Genomic DNA, 16,110 nt, shown 5'->3' with positions numbered 1-16,110 from the left:
GTCTCTTTGTTGTACTATATGCTGTGTAAGAAGACTTATGAAGATTTATGAATACATTAACAAGACTTTAGGTGATAGCATGTCAGATAGTTTTTTTATTTTTAGTTTGTGGATTGTTTTTACTTTCTTAAATTACTTCTTTAAGGAGTCATCTAAGCTCAAACATTTTTTTTGTTGTTGTTGCTCCTTTTTCCTTGTATTTTTTAGTTAATTAAGTTTCAGTGTCCTAAAGGGACATTATTTTTTAGCTGATGGTAAATATTGCTGCTGAGGCTTACTACCCAGTTTTTTTTCTTATTCTTAACAAACTGCTGTTGTTGGTGCTAGAAGTGTAGAACAAACAACTTTCTTTTTGCTGAAGGATTTTCTCAGTGTTAAGATTTGTATTCCCTAAATAATTTATTTCAGAGTCAAACCTAAGTAGACAAAGTAGTATTGTCAAAGTAGACATAATGTTCAGCCTGTCAAAATCCTTGTACGATAGAATACACTAAAATACATTAAAACACTTTCACTGTTCTGGTAGTTTGCCATTTTATTTTATTATTTACCATTTGAAAAACCAGCAATATAAAATAGTTTCTAAAACCGGATTCTCTCTCTCTGTATGATATAGAAACAGATGCGGACAAGGAGAGGGCACTTTTAGAGGAAACAAACAGAAAAGTAAAGATGTATTTTTTAAATTATAATTTTGGAGCTGAATGACATGTAACAAATCTCCTCAGAGCCTTAATGTTATATGGTAAATATCTGTTATGCCCAAGAAACACATAAAGCCCAGCGATTGATCCAATCATGCCTGTGAATAAATATTGACAAATAAAATATTGACATTAATTGTATTTTCACGGAAATTTATTGGATGCTTACTTTATACCCTTGTTGTTCTTCCTCCAGCTCTGCTCAGGAAGCCATGCTAGTAAACGTCTTCTTCTTGCGGTGAGCTGCCTGGTGGACAGTCACAGGCGTCATGGCAGAACTGCCTATTGCCCCCGGCGAGGTCTACATCGAGGTGGAGTATGACTATGAATATAAGGCCAAGGACCGCCTCATCACCATCCGCCAGGGGGAATGCTACATGCTGGTCAAGAAAACCAACGAGGACTGGTGGCAGGTGAGGAAGGAGGAAGGGACCAAAGCTTTCTACGTACCCGCTCAGTATGTCCGCGAGGTCCGCAAAGCCCTCATGCCACCTCCTAAAGCTCTCCCACATCCTCCTGCTCCCACTGGTAACACGACTCCACAAGGTGGGGGTGCAATCTGGGTAAAGCCAACCAGTCTAGAGCTGGGACTCCAAGACAGGTCCTCTGAGAACCTTCACAGGCACGAATCCAGCTACCGGCGTTCGCCCTCCGCACACACTGCCTCCTCTGGGCACTTCAGCCCCCCCAGTCAGCGCAGGGACAGTAACAACTATCACCCCCCCAGCACTCCCACTGACCACGAGCGTGCTCTGGCTGACATCCTTGTCCAAGGTGGAGCCCCACATCCTGGTCAAAAAGGAGGATCCAGCACTCTACCCCGCACCCGAGCTCGATCTCCAGATCTGGTTCGAGCCCCGCTGGACGTGGACAGCACTCAGCACTGTGACTCTGCTGGTGAAGAGAGACGCACCAACGACTCAGAGTCAGGAGACGAACTGAGCAGCAGCTCCACTGAACACCTTCAGGTAAAGTCATACAAATTTAAAGAATTGTTTCATGCTGTTGAATGTTTTTGTACATGTGAATCATGGCATTACTTTTCGCTCTGAGTCACAGTTTAAAATCTGTGCTCGATCTAGGTTTGGTGTTAGGTTAGTTTATTTAACAGTCAACGGCTTTTTAAATAACAAAACACAACAAACACCACCTCAAAGGCATCATGAAAGTCAGTTTTCTTGCATGCAGTGGTGCTGTCTACATCCATTGACTGATTTCAGACATGTTAGCTGTTATACTATTGCACCGTACTTCATCCCCATCGATGCTAGGTGGATCATTTTCAGCTTAACAAATGTTGTGTTAAAGTGTTAAAAAACCTGAACTGATAGTGATTGTTACTTTCTGCCTGTTGCTGTTGTAGCTATGGCAGATGTGTGTATTTTCTTTATTCAACAGTGCAAGAGACAATTCAAGTCAAACATTCTGTGTTGGTATATGACACTGAAAATGTCACAACCGGTTTTGGGCATTTGGCTCTACTTATGTTTTTCTTTTGACATGTTTCGCTTTTAGCTGATCCAACCTCTTGACCTAAATCAGAACAGTTTGTGAAATGGGAGTAATCTGTCACTGCAGGCCTGAAGCTACTGAGGTGCAGACAAATGCAGCTTCAGTCAGAAAGCGCCAGTGAGATGAGGCGGCTGATTACTTGTGAGCCTGGTCAGAGGGGGTGTTTGTTCCTGAAATCATTAGCTCAGTCTACTGCGGAACAAAAGCCAGTGAGAAAAAAGAAACCGGGTCTGTGTGGTGCTGCCACTGGGTGTAGACCTCCTTTTTTGACCGTAGAAAGGAGGAGATTGTAGTATTAAATTGAGTTCAAGTTACATGTATAGAATAGTGCTTTTTTTCAGTTTGTGGAACTTTGACCTGAATACCAATGTTGTTAATATCAATGTTACTGCAGTATCATGGCAAACAAGAACATTCAGGTGTTTGTGAGTCTATTTCCGTGGGCCAAGTAAACTCTGCCGGCTGTAGTCCATGTTCAAAGAGCCAGTGTGCAGCTTTTTACACTTTTAACCTTCCTTTTGTTTTTATGCCGTCACGCCGTCAAGAGGCATGGCCAAAAACATTATGTTTTATGGTTGTTCATCTGTCCGCCCATCCCTTTCCCATCAACGCAGTATCTCAGAAGTGTCTTGAGGGCATTTTCCTCAAGTCTGGCGCAAATGTCCACCTGAAGTCAATGATTAACCGATTAGAATTTCGTGGTTAAAGGTTACTGTGACCTCACATACATGTTTTTGGCCAAAACTCAAGAATTCACACACTAATATGACAAAATTTCACGAAATTTTGTCATATACTAAAACATGGATTTCAAGAATCCATGTTTTAGTATTTATAGCTTCTTTGCAGCAACATCCATATTTAAAGCATTGTCTTTTGTCGTGGCTACATGCAAGTATGGACAGACATGGATGTAGACTGCAACTTTACTGGTTGGCAGAGGCATACATATGAGATAAGGTAGTTGTTGTTTAAGGTTTATAACTGCAATATTGACATAATATAAGAAATTACATTAAAACCCAGAGCCTTCCTTAAAAATGGAACATCACACTTTTCTGTAGCACCATCCTTTCAATTTCAAACGGCGCAGAATGCACATTCTTATGCAGTTTTAGCAATAATTATACAAACTAATACACTTTTTTAAGAAATTCACATAGTCTGGGGTGACCCAAGAACTTTTGGTCAGAGTATTCAATAATGAGAAATACTACATTCCGTCAAACGTCTCCCAGAATGTGAGTGCAGGATGTAGCCTCAGATCCAGTGAATGACTCTTGACACATGCCTGTAAGTTGTTAATGAATTTGTTAATGAATTTCAGCAAGTTTTTGTGGCACCAACACTCTGTCAACTTTCAGAAGTACTGATTTCACAGCCATGTCTCACATAATGATGTAACCACTGACTCCGTATGATGTGTTGTTAAAGGTTATCAAAAAGTGAGCATATACAGTTTGAAAGTCCATATTCTCTGCTCCACAATGGACTTCCTTCCTTAACCTCTATGTGTGCCATTTAAATGGCAGGAGAAAAGGTCAAAGTAGTCCAGCATGTTTGGGTAATCGAGACAACCAGTCCAGCTTTGTCTGAAAGTAAACAATGTGATTTTCTCACTCTGTGAGTAATTTGATCTGCAAGTGTAAATATTTTTTTGTATCTTTTTCCGACAAATACTTTCCAAGTTGATGAGCGAAGCACCTTTATACCATAGAAACAGAAAGTATTTATTTTAATTTTCTTGTTAAAAAAGTGCACTGCTCTATATCAGTCATGACAGTGTTATCTGTAGTAAGAATCGTAGCATTCGTGCTGTATGCCGAATGCTATGTTGATTTAATTTATAGCTTATTATAATTATAATATTTCTTGATGTTGTAAAAGTTTTGTTTATATATTTTCTGCTGACACAGGAGTAAAATAGTTATTTTTCAAAGTCAAATTATGGTTTTGATATTTAAGTGGGCCTCTTGTAACTGTTATGATGCAGTTTGAGGTGTCTATAGGAAGAAATTATATGATGTGGTTTTCTTTAACTCCTCCTTGTCCAGTATTTTCCTAACAGCACATGTTAATTTCTGAATTGTTAACGCCATCTTATTCCTCAAATGATTGATTTATGTATGATCAGGTGGATATATGGTCATAGAAAGCTCATGTAAGTCAGAAGTGGCAAAATGAATCTGTCCTGGTTTCAGTGAGTTGCTTGTTTGTCTTTTCTCTGTCTTGGCAGCATGCTGCTGGTAACAGCTCAGCTGGGAGTCAGGACTTCTTAAGAAGGATGACTTGACATAAAACCAAAGCAGCAGTGTAAATGCAGAAAGTAGAGCTGTAAGTTTTGTAGCTGCCTGGCCTTTTTTCCATATTGACAGCTTGTCCAGCTCCTTCTGATAAGCTCCTTACTTATAGGCAGTAATGAGTGTGTCTGGAGAGCCAGCTCTTTGCGGCGCTTATCAGCTACACTGGACCTGACACCGGGCCCCACTCAGTCCCCTCTTTTGTAGCTAGTCATCTTTCAACAGCCACTGCTCTAACGTCCTCTAGGTGTCATTCCTTGGCACTTTTTCTGTGGGGGGGTGATCAAATCATCCATTTGTCATTATCTCAGATCGCTAACTTGCCATTTAATTAGGTTTGGGGATGTTGTGCATCTCTTTTTTTAGTGGCCAAAATATTATCATTGTCCCAAAATGGGAATTATTCATAATCTCAGACATGGCTGACTGAATTTTGATGATATCTGAGGGACTTATTAAGAAAATTGGCTTGTATTGAGTTATTCTATTTTCACTCCATCAAAAAGCCTGGTCACATCAGAATTTAAAACCCTAAAATTTCAAGAAAGAAAAATCAGTGAATTTTAGAGGAACTGGCATCTTCATTGGATTTGTTCATGGAGGCAAAGTAAATTCCTGGCTTGCATTACGTCACCCACTAGTAGTGTTCATTGGTTCCAGTGTGGAGCAGTGCATACTGGTAGTTGTAGGTTTTCTACCTTTGCTCAAAAGCGAATGTCACAGTCATTTTTCTGTGTTTTTGGTCATGTAGCACCAGTTTCAGAAGTATTTTACTGGGTGAGTGCAATAGGTGTTGTGTGCAATGTGTGCACAATTTGTATTGGAACAGTGACTATGTGCAGTTGCATATCTGGTGTTGTTTTTGTCCAGGCTGTTGTGTTTTTAATGTCATGGTGTAAAAATTGTTCTTGTGGTGAGTGTGGAGGCTATCTGTGCAGCACTGAGTCCAAGACAAATTTCTCCTGTGGGGACAATAAAGTGTATCGTATCGTATCGTATCGTATCGTTTTGTATCATATTGTGTTTGCGTCCTTATTGCATAGAGGGCCCTGTTTTATGAAAAGGCCATCTTTCCAGCAGAAAACAACTTCTTTAAATCAAAGTTAGGTCTCTTTAAGCATTACAGGGATCACAGAGTACTGCTGTTAATGCAAGCGCAACACTTTGTGTTGCTTCTTCACAGAGAAACCCTTCCAATAAACAGAATCAATATTAGCATTTATTGCAAAGTAGCTACAGGAAGTGCTGAGTTGTAGTCTCTGCTGGTAGTTCAGCTTATGTTAGGTTTTAGTAGAGCTTAGAAGTTGGTCTAAACTTGCATTTGCAATAATTTCAGGATAGGGTTTTTTTACAGTTAACCTCAACACAATAATAATATTTTCCCATACTGTTATCCCAACCACCTACCTCAGTTTGGTACAAACCACTGCATCCAAAGCAGGGCATATATTTTAGAGAAGACGTGCTGCAGTGCAACAATAAAGTAATAAAACAAATGGCGCAGGCATGTTTGAAAAAAAAAAAACCCAGCACAACGCTGTGACAACATTAGTACTGAGTTTCTTGTAAGCCCAACAGCCATTGATCCTTAGTTGGGAAATGTTGAAGCTACCAACTAAGATATCACTTGATACGTTCCTGCATGCGGTGCGTCTTAAAGCCCCTGGCAGCGGTGGACTGGACATTGTATCCACCGAAGCAGATGTTTCCCTCTAGCCACTGAATATAATAGCTGTCAAGGTCTCAGTGTGTTTTAATTTGCTGCTTCACTGCTCCACCTCATCCATCCTGCTTTTCCTCACTCCTCTTCCTCCAGGATCGCAATAATACAACAGCACTTGTGAGAGACACTGAGCATGCTATGTGCTGAAAGCTCTGTATAGAAGAACCTCAGATAATTAGTTTTGGAAACTATTACTCAAAAAAGGATCTTTTTTTACTTGCTTAATTTGAAAATATCCAAACCTCTACAATGCAGTCCCAGGTTTAGAAAGATAATATTAAAAAATGACAGCTGGAGAAATTTGCTCTCCAGGTGGGGAATAGTGTGGTGTGTTACAGAATGAAATCTTTCATCATTTCTGATTTGTCATACCGACAGACTTTTACAGCAGTCAGTTATTGTTTAATGTTCATGCATTGAACAAAACTTGGCAATATAATTTGGGTTTTATAAGATGACAAAACATTTGCTCCCTAGGTGATAAAGCAGAGTGAATTTAACTTTTCAGGACAATAAATGGACAGGAATTTAAATCATTCATTGATGCAGGTGCATAGATCATACAGAAAACTTGCTGTTTTGGTAAGTAACTCCACTTGTTTGGTTGATTTAAGGTATGTGGCATGTTATGGTTATACAGAAAACTAGAACACTAGTGTTACATGTGTGTGAAAAAAACAAAAAGGAAAATGCACTACATCTGCAAAATTAATTATTGTTCAACAAGGATCAAATGGTGCTTTAGTGGTCTATCCAAAAAGGCATTGACAACAGAAAGTTGAGCTCAGATAAATGTAAAACATTTTTCTTTTCAGTATCCTTTCAGTAATTGTTTTATATTTTAGCTCATAGCTCATTTACCTCATTTACCTCATATACAGACTTATTATATAAATTCACAACAATGCAACACTTTTTTGACTGAATTTGATATTTAGTATGTTTTGGTCCCTTCACTGTCCATATTACTGTTATAGATTATCCCCATTCCTCTCGTTATTAACATGGGACTGTTATGCTGCAAGCACTACAAGTTAACCCCCCCCCCCCCCCCCCCCACACACACACACACACCTTTGATTGTTGCAGTCAATAACACCCACTACACCCTGCAGACTCCCATCATTCCTTATGACAACTGTAATCAACTAAAATCCTCTAATCACTCTCCGCAGGATGGTCGATTGGAGGAAGCACTTCCTCATTTCTTTGATTACTTAGTGTTTGGCAGGAAGTTGGCAAGTGGATGTCTTCACACCGTCACGCCTTTTTTGCTTATCAGGCCATTGAACACACCCATCCATGCACGTTGATGTACATCTGTAGCACATGAAATAAGTAATCTATTAAATCAGTCATTCATTCATTCTCCACACACACACACACACACACACACACGCATACATGCACATGCATTTTGGTTCAGTTATGCAAGACACACACACATGAGCTTTCACAGACTCACACACACAGTCTGAGGGATCTGTTAATGGGAGCCAGACCATCTGCACTACTGTTAATTCTCTTTCTGTGCCTTATTAAAAAAGGCTTATTATATCACATGCTGGCATGAACTGAACTCACTGCAGGGTTATTTAGTTGCTAAATCGTCCTCTCTTTCGGGGGGTCCCAAATGTTTTCATGCTGAGGACCCCCAAATGGAAACACAATAAACAATTGGCTCCGATTTGGAAAGAATTTGAATAGAGCATTAATTTATTTACAGGGGTTTTTTTTTCTTAAGCTGTACCCTAGTTTTCCATTGATACAGCTTTTACGTTCACCTCTTCTTTTTCCTTCCTTGTCGACTACTTAACAAAAACACAATGAAATACCTTACTCAGGGGCACCCTGACGCCGAGTGTTGACAGGAGAGTAACATTGAAATTTTAAACAAGTATACACTTTTCTGCAAACTTTTCTTACTTTAGCTCTCGCCCCGACATATATCCCATTGAGGTTATATTGTGTTTTTGATAACCTCAACCGTACGTTTATAGTCTTTCTTTTGCATCTTATCTTACTACACCATGTTTCCTGCCAGATTGTTTGTGGATTACAACTAGTGACCTTCTGTCACAAAGCCACTGCTCTCACATCTGGGTCACTGTTGTTGAGATAACCAGATGACTTTTACTGAGAGCACAATGATATGCTGTTTAGAAGTGGCTGAAGCTTCTGGTTATTGTCTCTTATTATTAATCTTTGGAGAACATTTCATAAAAAAAATTGTGTTTGATTCATGAAAATGCCAATTATGATTTCCCATCACAATGGCATCGTCAATCATCCTATTTTTAGTGAAAAACAGTCCAGAAAATGTAAATTTAGTGTCCTATATAACAAAGAAAAACAGAAGCTGAAACATATAAATTGTGGCTGATTATCAGAATTGTTTTCAATTGTTTTTCTGCTCAATTAATCAGCTCAGCTCTAATGTTTGTTGCCATAAACCTTATTTGCAAGGGACCAGTAATACTTTGAGATCTCTAGATGTCCCATTTCTCCATTTTTCTGTTCCTTCTCTCTCTTTATGAATGCCAGCCATCTGAAATTTTGTCGAAATAGAGTTTGAATCTGATATGTTTGAAAAACACCAGGCAAGTAGGACAAGAAGACAAAAAAGAAAAATCATGGAAAGGTTTTAAGATTTTGTCCATAAAAATGTGTGGAAACCCTGAAATGATCTACCATATTTTGCCAAACACACGTCATTTAATAATACTGGTCCTGTGAGAATCGGCATCTCGTGATTTGGGGTCAGATATTTTATTTATTTTGCAAGGTTTTTTAGTTCTCTTTCCTTCCTTCTTTTCTACATCTTGCCCGGTCTAGAGTTATGGAGGCTTTGTTGGTAATTATGAATGAAAGTTTTGACAGCATTTTGGGTGCCAATTTTAGGAGGCTCATTATCATCTTGCTGCACAGCAGGAGGACTCATTGCAGAAAGAGGAAACTAAATCCCATCAAAAGAGAGAGAAGCAGTGCTGTCAGAGTTATGTTGTCTGACCTTTATGGTGGTCATTAAAGTGGACCAAGTTACACCTATGATGCTTTTCCCATGCATTTACTTTTACTCGCAGAGTGTTGACATCATACAGGCGATTAATGTCAGTGAATTTGATTAAAATACAGAATTTACTTGTCCCGTGTAAATGCACCTGACAAAACACAGACATGGGGGTATCATTTCCAAATAATAAATTGTGCTTTAGTCCTGTTGTGAAATGCATCAGTAATGATTAATGAAGACAAAATATGCAGTTATTGCACCGTTTCTCTTGTGGGTTCTGTTGTTTTTTGGGAATATGAGCCTGAAAATTACATCACAGATGTCTCCTTTCAGGAAAATCACCATCAGCAAACAGCCGTTCATTTGGGAATAAGATGGAAAGGCTCAGCGGAATACTGCAGACTGTGTTAGTGTCATTTCTGTGTGTTCATTGCCAGTGTTATGAAGCAGCCCATAGGGGTTTTTTAGTACTGCTCTGTACTGTTCTCAACCTGGGTCACGCACACACATGCACACAGAGCTTCAGGCGGTCTGGCAGCTGACCCTCTGCTTTGCAGTGTGTTTGGCTGTTGTGTAACAGAGCAGGGGGAAAGGCCAGGTTTGACACCCTCACTTTTCAACTCTTTCTTTCTCACTCACTCCTTTCTTTTTTTCATCTGCCTTTGTTTAAAATTCACCTGCTTCTCTTCCAGCCCTGGTCTGCGATTCATGCACTGTGATTTTAAAGAAAGAGTTGGTCCATGAAGGACAATACTGCGAAATGATACACATTTTGAGCTAAGCTTGGGCAGACTGATAAAATATTTCTTGATATTCTTTTGAGAAACCCTCTATAGATACAATTAAATGGTTCAAATTTGAATGTCTGTTTTGAGCTAATCCATCGAAATTAAGTACCTGTATAATCATGGTGCTTCCTTCATCATATTTAGTAGGCTTAGTATCTTCATGCTCATTGATTCACATCACTGCCTACAATGCTAAAATTAAAGGAAGAGGTACAGTGGATACATTTCTGTGGTCCTACAGCATGTGTCATAGTGCCCAATACTATACTCTGTGGAATGTTTCCAGAAGTGGTTGTCAGTGTGCTTTGTTGTTATAATCACTATTTTATTTATTCATTTGCAAGATTTAAAACTCAAGTCTTGCTCCCTGTTTGAGCAACTCAACAGTTCAGTAATTTTCATGTAAAGAAACAGGGCATAAATCTCTGTGGTCCACTGTGTCTGAATAAATGTAAGTCATAGCAGAAACACAGACTTTCATATTGATTAAGCCTGGGTATCAGCACTTGATACCTTAAAGGTATTAATCGAAATGACCCAGTACAGTAATATCGAAACATTTCCAGTCAAATGATACTTGCATTTGATCCTTTTTGTCAGTCAGTTTAACATCTGCCCAGTTAGCATGAGCTAACACAGCAGCAGTGGCTTACATCCAACACCAAAAGCTCAAACTAACATTGAATTGCTCTAGTCAGTCGTTAATACATGAGATAATGTTAGATGTGTGATGCTAACAGTTAGCCCTTTACTGTGTGTGTGGCCAGACAAACTCTCACAACTGTCCCTGGCCCTGAGCTCACACTCCTGCAGCAGCACTGCAACCCATACAGTCCATGGTGGGGTAAAGTCGAGCAAGGTGTATTTAATGCAGTTGTCAGTTCAGTATGTGGATTCGCTGCACAACATGCTACTCTATTCACGTAATAGGTATCGAATGAAGTATCTTTTGGTATTGGTATCACTTTAAGGAAACTTGTATCGGCACTGGAATTGTAATGTTTTACACAAAAAGCAGCCCTAATAATGACAGATTAACTGTGCATATTATGACTGGTATCCAATCCACTTAATAAGTCCAGTGTCCAGTGTTCTGATGTCAGTCCAGTTTATCAGATTGTCACTGAAGCATAGCTGTGTAATACCTGGAGAACCCAGAGGTGTTGTTTTCCAGTCGTGTGACACCATCTAAACTGATTTACATATGAGCCAGACTGTGAGAGAATTGAAGAAAGAAAGATGTGAAGATTTTCAGCATTCACACCAAACCGGAAATAGACTTTTATTAGATTAGGAAGATCCAGAACTGAAGGCTTTACTTATAGATAGTTGTGTTTTTTTTGCCACATTATAATGTCAATGAATTCAGACTCGTGATGAGCATAAAGGGTTTAAAAAACAAAACAAAAAAAAAAAAAACGCCTGTAGTATAACAAACATGTTGATAGTGATTATAAAGGATCATCCAGTGTAAAGCGTAACTCTGCCCTGTATGACTTGTTTGATTAGAGACAAAGAAGATGTGTGTGGGGGGGGGCACAATGTTCCTCACTTTATGGAGCTTTTCTTAATCCCTCTGGGAGCTTCAATTGGATATCTGTGTTGTGTGTGTGTGTGTCAGTGTGTGTCAGTGTGTGTATGCTATTTCAGCTGGGGTGTTGTGTGTTGTGGCATTATGGTGGGACAGGTCAAGCAGTGTGTTGTGGCAGCTCAGGGAGAGCGAGCATCACTGAGCTTAGTACGCACTCTCTCTCTCTCTCTCCCTCTCTCTCTCTCTCTCTCTCTCTCTGTGTTTATGTAAGGACGTGTGAGTGAATAAGAGTGAGTGTGTGTGTGAGTGTGTTCGTGCACCGGGCCTCAGAGTGACATTATCTGGTGTGCCACAGTGACATGTCAGTCCGGGAGAGATTTTGTGAATAGGCAGAGGCTGCTGTGTTTCTCTGCATCATCAGTGTCCTCGTCAGCACCGCCGGCTACGAGACTTGTTCCTCTGCAGCGGCAACTCAGCCACAGGACAGTATGTACCCAGATGAGAATGAGACGGTAAGACAGCTTCTTTAACTGTGCGTGTGTGTGCTGGCAGCAGGGACACTCAAAAATACAGAAACGGTCAAATGCTTACAACTCGATGTGTTCTTAAAGCTACGTGCACATTTTTTTGCCAAGTCAGCATATCCCTCTACATATTGTATTGTATTAAAGTACTGCACAGTACAGCTTTCTGGATTGTAGGAAGCACACAGATTCACACAAGGCAGCTGGCATGTATTGCATTTGTTGTGTTTGTTGCACTCTGAGAGAATTGTCTTTAGCTGTGAATGCTGTTGTGGTGCACTTTTGATCCCAGTCATGCTAGCAGAGAGTGTTGATCCCTGAAGTTATAAACACGCACTCAGAGATTATGTCAGTGTTCCTTCCAAGCTTTGTATTTCTGTTGTTCTGTCTCTCACACACACTGCAGCTGATCTTGCAGATTGTTCACAAGCGCAGGGCAATGACTTGTCTTTATTACCCATTCGTTCACCGCGGATCAATAACATTGATTATTTGAGCCATGGCTACTCTCTAGCAGAAGGGACAGATGAGGATGTTCAGCTGTACTCTTTGAGATGCTTGAACTGATGATGGCATGCAACAGGAAAGCTTAGAGGATGCGCTAAGCACTTGCCATGCTCATTACATAAGCGCCGGCTACGTAACATTTGTTTGGACAGCTGGCTGTTGAGACGAGCTCGGGGCAGCAGTGATGATGGGAGAAAGGATGGGGAGGAGGCGGGGTGGCAGACAGGACAATTTATCTGTGATATTTATTTAGATTTCAGATATGTTCATTTTTCACATCTAGAAGACTGACATTTTGTATATTGAGTGCACTCAGCAGAATATATTTTAAAGAGCAGTGCTTAATTTTTCAAAATCATGATGACATAAACATAAAATTTTCTCTTAGTTGGTGAGGAGAGTGTCTTGAGTAAGTGTTTTGAAATGTGGGTTTACTTGCAGCATTGTGACATGACCTGCTCAGTTTGAAGATGAAAGTCTTTTAAAACTGTTTTGTTCTCGATTTTTTTGTCGCTTTGGATCACATTGTCTAAAATTGACAAAAACAGCAAAATGTGCAAGGTTGCCACTGTAATGGAAAATCTGAAAAAGTCATGGAATATCACAGTCACACTTTCCAGGACCAGAAAAGTCATGCAATTTGTTGAATGTTAAAAAAAATTCTCAGAGTTGTTGTTATCGTTTATTTTCTGTAGCTGTCAACGTAATGTAGTTCTAATATGTGTTGATGTGTGATGTTTTATTAACCATCACATACTTATACTTATTTTATGACTCCATCTCTCCCTTCATGAAAAAAAAATGTTATGTGTCCTTGAAAAGTCATGGAAAAGTTTTGAAATTTGAAAAATAAAAAGGTGTGGGAACCTTGCATGTGGCAACCTGCTTCATCCCATTCCCTCTATTGTCTTCATGTTACACACCAGAAAACAAGTGCAGTAGCTGCGAGCTTTATGCTAAATTTCATCCTCAGAGGGCAAAAACTGGCCACCAAAGGGTGGGGAATTTTTTTGGGGCTTATTGTCAGACAGAGTAAGCTGTAGAGCTGGTGGTGGCACCAAAAAAATCTAAAAATTGTCATTGTACACGCGAGCATTGAGGAAAAATGTATAACAAAATGTGGAAATCACATGCCTATTTCCTCTTACAGGTTATATTCTGTATATATTCTGTACCAGTTCTTCAGACATAAAAAGAAGCTCCTTTTTAAATGAAGTTTGTGTTGAGGCAAGACTCTATCAGTCCCCTCCAAACCACCATGTGTATTTGTGCAGCCACTAAATGACAGAGAGCAGTTTGCACCGTGTAATCTCTGGTCCAATATAAATAAAGGTTTGCTCGTGGCCCTGCCCATGTGTATTCATGCTTGTCTGGCTGGCGACAACGTGCGCTATAATTTCCCACTTTCCAATAGAAAGGACGGTCTTTGTGTGCACTTTGTCCCCAGTGAGGTTCAGAGTGAGAGATTATTAACTCGGCATTATGGTGACATACACATACAGTGTATGTCTCACACGTTTAGCATAAGTTCAGATGTGAATGTGATGCTTTTTAAAACAAGACACAAGAAGAGAAGAATCACACAACTTTTAGGTTTTTAAAATATGTTTGATGGTTTTCTTGAACTGTACGGTATTTACTTGATTAATGTCCCTCTTTCAAAAATGTGTATCAAAGTTGTAAGAACTGTGTAAAGTTTACAAAACAATGAAGAATTAGCTTATCGCTGATACAGACTGCATAGCTTATATAATCCTCACAGCATGAATTTTAGCTGTTTTATCATTAAAGCTGAAAACTAAGGTTTTTGTTTGTTTGTTGTTGCTGCTCCAAGATTTTGCAAATTCCCTCAAAGTCTGACTGAAGCCAGTAACTGCTCATTTTTGAATGCCTTTTTTTATTGGCATTATCTGATATTTTTTGCTTTTGTCTTTTTCTTATTTTCCATTTTCTTTAGTACCCTGTAACATCTCATGTTACAGACAATGGACAATGGACAATATGCAGTCTACAGTTGACAAAATTAGTCTGTAAATTGGCTAGCAGTCATTTTAAAGGCAAAACTATTTGCCTTTTAAATGCCAAAATATAAGTTTCAGCTGATCAGATATGAGAATTTGCATTTTTTTCTGTTTTATATCAGTGTAAAGTTAATATTATTGATTTTCTTTCTATTCTTTTTTTTTTTTTTTTAACTGTTGTTTGGACAAAAACATTCACCATAATCTACAAAACACTTTTTTGGCCATTATGTCATAACTTGGGAACAGAAGGGGAGATATTTGGTCTGAACTGGTGACACTAATCTTGGGTGCTCACATTGAAACTGTGCTAATTGTCTAGATCTGCTGTGGGAAGATTTGTGTGAAGCATTCACTTTTTTTCATAGACATAGATATTAACTGTAAGTGCAACTTGACGGGTTTGAGGAGGCGTACAGTCGCGAGGCAGTAATTCTAGTTTCATATTTTTTGACATTTGGTAGGCTAGTGATTATCAAGTTATTGACAGAATAACTGGAAAAATAAGTGCGGAGGGGAATAGTTTTGAGATAACTTGAGGGTTGGAAATTGACTTTTTTGGTCCACCTGCCACTGTGGCTGGTAGATCCAAATATCTAGGCGCTACTCAGAAGATTGTCATTGTTTTTTTTTGGCTGGTGAGTGAAGCAAATCTAGTAGCCACTTACATATTTTTCCTGCATTAGGCTTGTGGCTGGTGGTCATTTCCAACACCATTGACTCATGAATGTAGCTTTTTTTTAAGTTGACATAATTTTACTGAAGAATTATTTATTTAGATTATTTAGATAAACTAACCAGATAGATAAGGTGTTTGTCATTTTGCCATACATTTGCAAACATTAGGATAGCAATAACCTTCATTGCTAAAGCTCTGAACACAAATGATGAAGATCTGTAGGACATGTATGCATGTGAGGCAGTGGAGCAGGTTTATCTTTAAATTACAAAGACCTACTTTGTCTCCAGAGCTTACAGTGGGCATCTTCTGGATGGCATAAGTTCAAGGTTTGATGTCAGTGGGTCACTTCATCTTCAGCAAATGAGTTTTCTTTTAACCCTTTCAATGTAGATGTAGGTCAGTAATATTGTTCAGGCTGGTTTTTTAGAGTGTTATACAGTCAGGGCAAAGGTCACAGGATAAAGAAACCAGTGTCTAAATGGTAGTAAAATGAACTGGGGATCAATGACAGGATGATCCCAGCTTAAGCTTTGTTCTTGTTCAGCAGTGTGTGACACACTAAAGATGCACACTTCTATACTGTTTTTTTTTTTCCCCTAAATGTTATTATGTATAAATCATGAGTCCAGAGAGCAGGGCATAAACACTGTCAAGTTTCCAGATGTGAAGTATTGACACACTGAGTATATGTTGTAAAACTAGAAAAAGAAAATTGTGTTTATTTATGTTTTTGGAGACATTGTTGTCACAAATCAAGGACAAAGGAGTGCCTATCTTGTGTCCTATATTTTTTTCTTTTTAAATA

General features: G+C 39.1%; 1 protein-coding gene across 3 annotated transcripts in view; it reads left to right on the top strand.

The window, feature by feature from the left end:
• LOC121951095 (rho GTPase-activating protein 12-like) overlaps positions 1 to 16,110 on the top strand; it is a 67,415-nt gene that overhangs the window by 7,805 nt on the left and 43,500 nt on the right. For all 3 annotated transcript variants that reach the window (XM_042497315.1, XM_042497316.1, XM_042497317.1), the window contains exon 2: positions 901 to 1,672. In XM_042497315.1, coding sequence (XP_042353249.1) covers positions 974 to 1,672 — 699 coding nt within the window. In that variant the 5' untranslated portion in view covers positions 901 to 973. The remainder of the gene's footprint in view (positions 1 to 900; positions 1,673 to 16,110) is intronic.

The sequence above is a fragment of the Plectropomus leopardus genome, chromosome 12 (assembly GCF_008729295.1).
Source record: "Plectropomus leopardus isolate mb chromosome 12, YSFRI_Pleo_2.0, whole genome shotgun sequence".
Taxonomy (NCBI): domain Eukaryota; kingdom Metazoa; phylum Chordata; class Actinopteri; order Perciformes; family Serranidae; genus Plectropomus; species Plectropomus leopardus.
The sequence above is the reverse complement of the archived record's forward strand: the minus strand, read 5'-3'. Positions and strand labels throughout refer to the sequence as shown.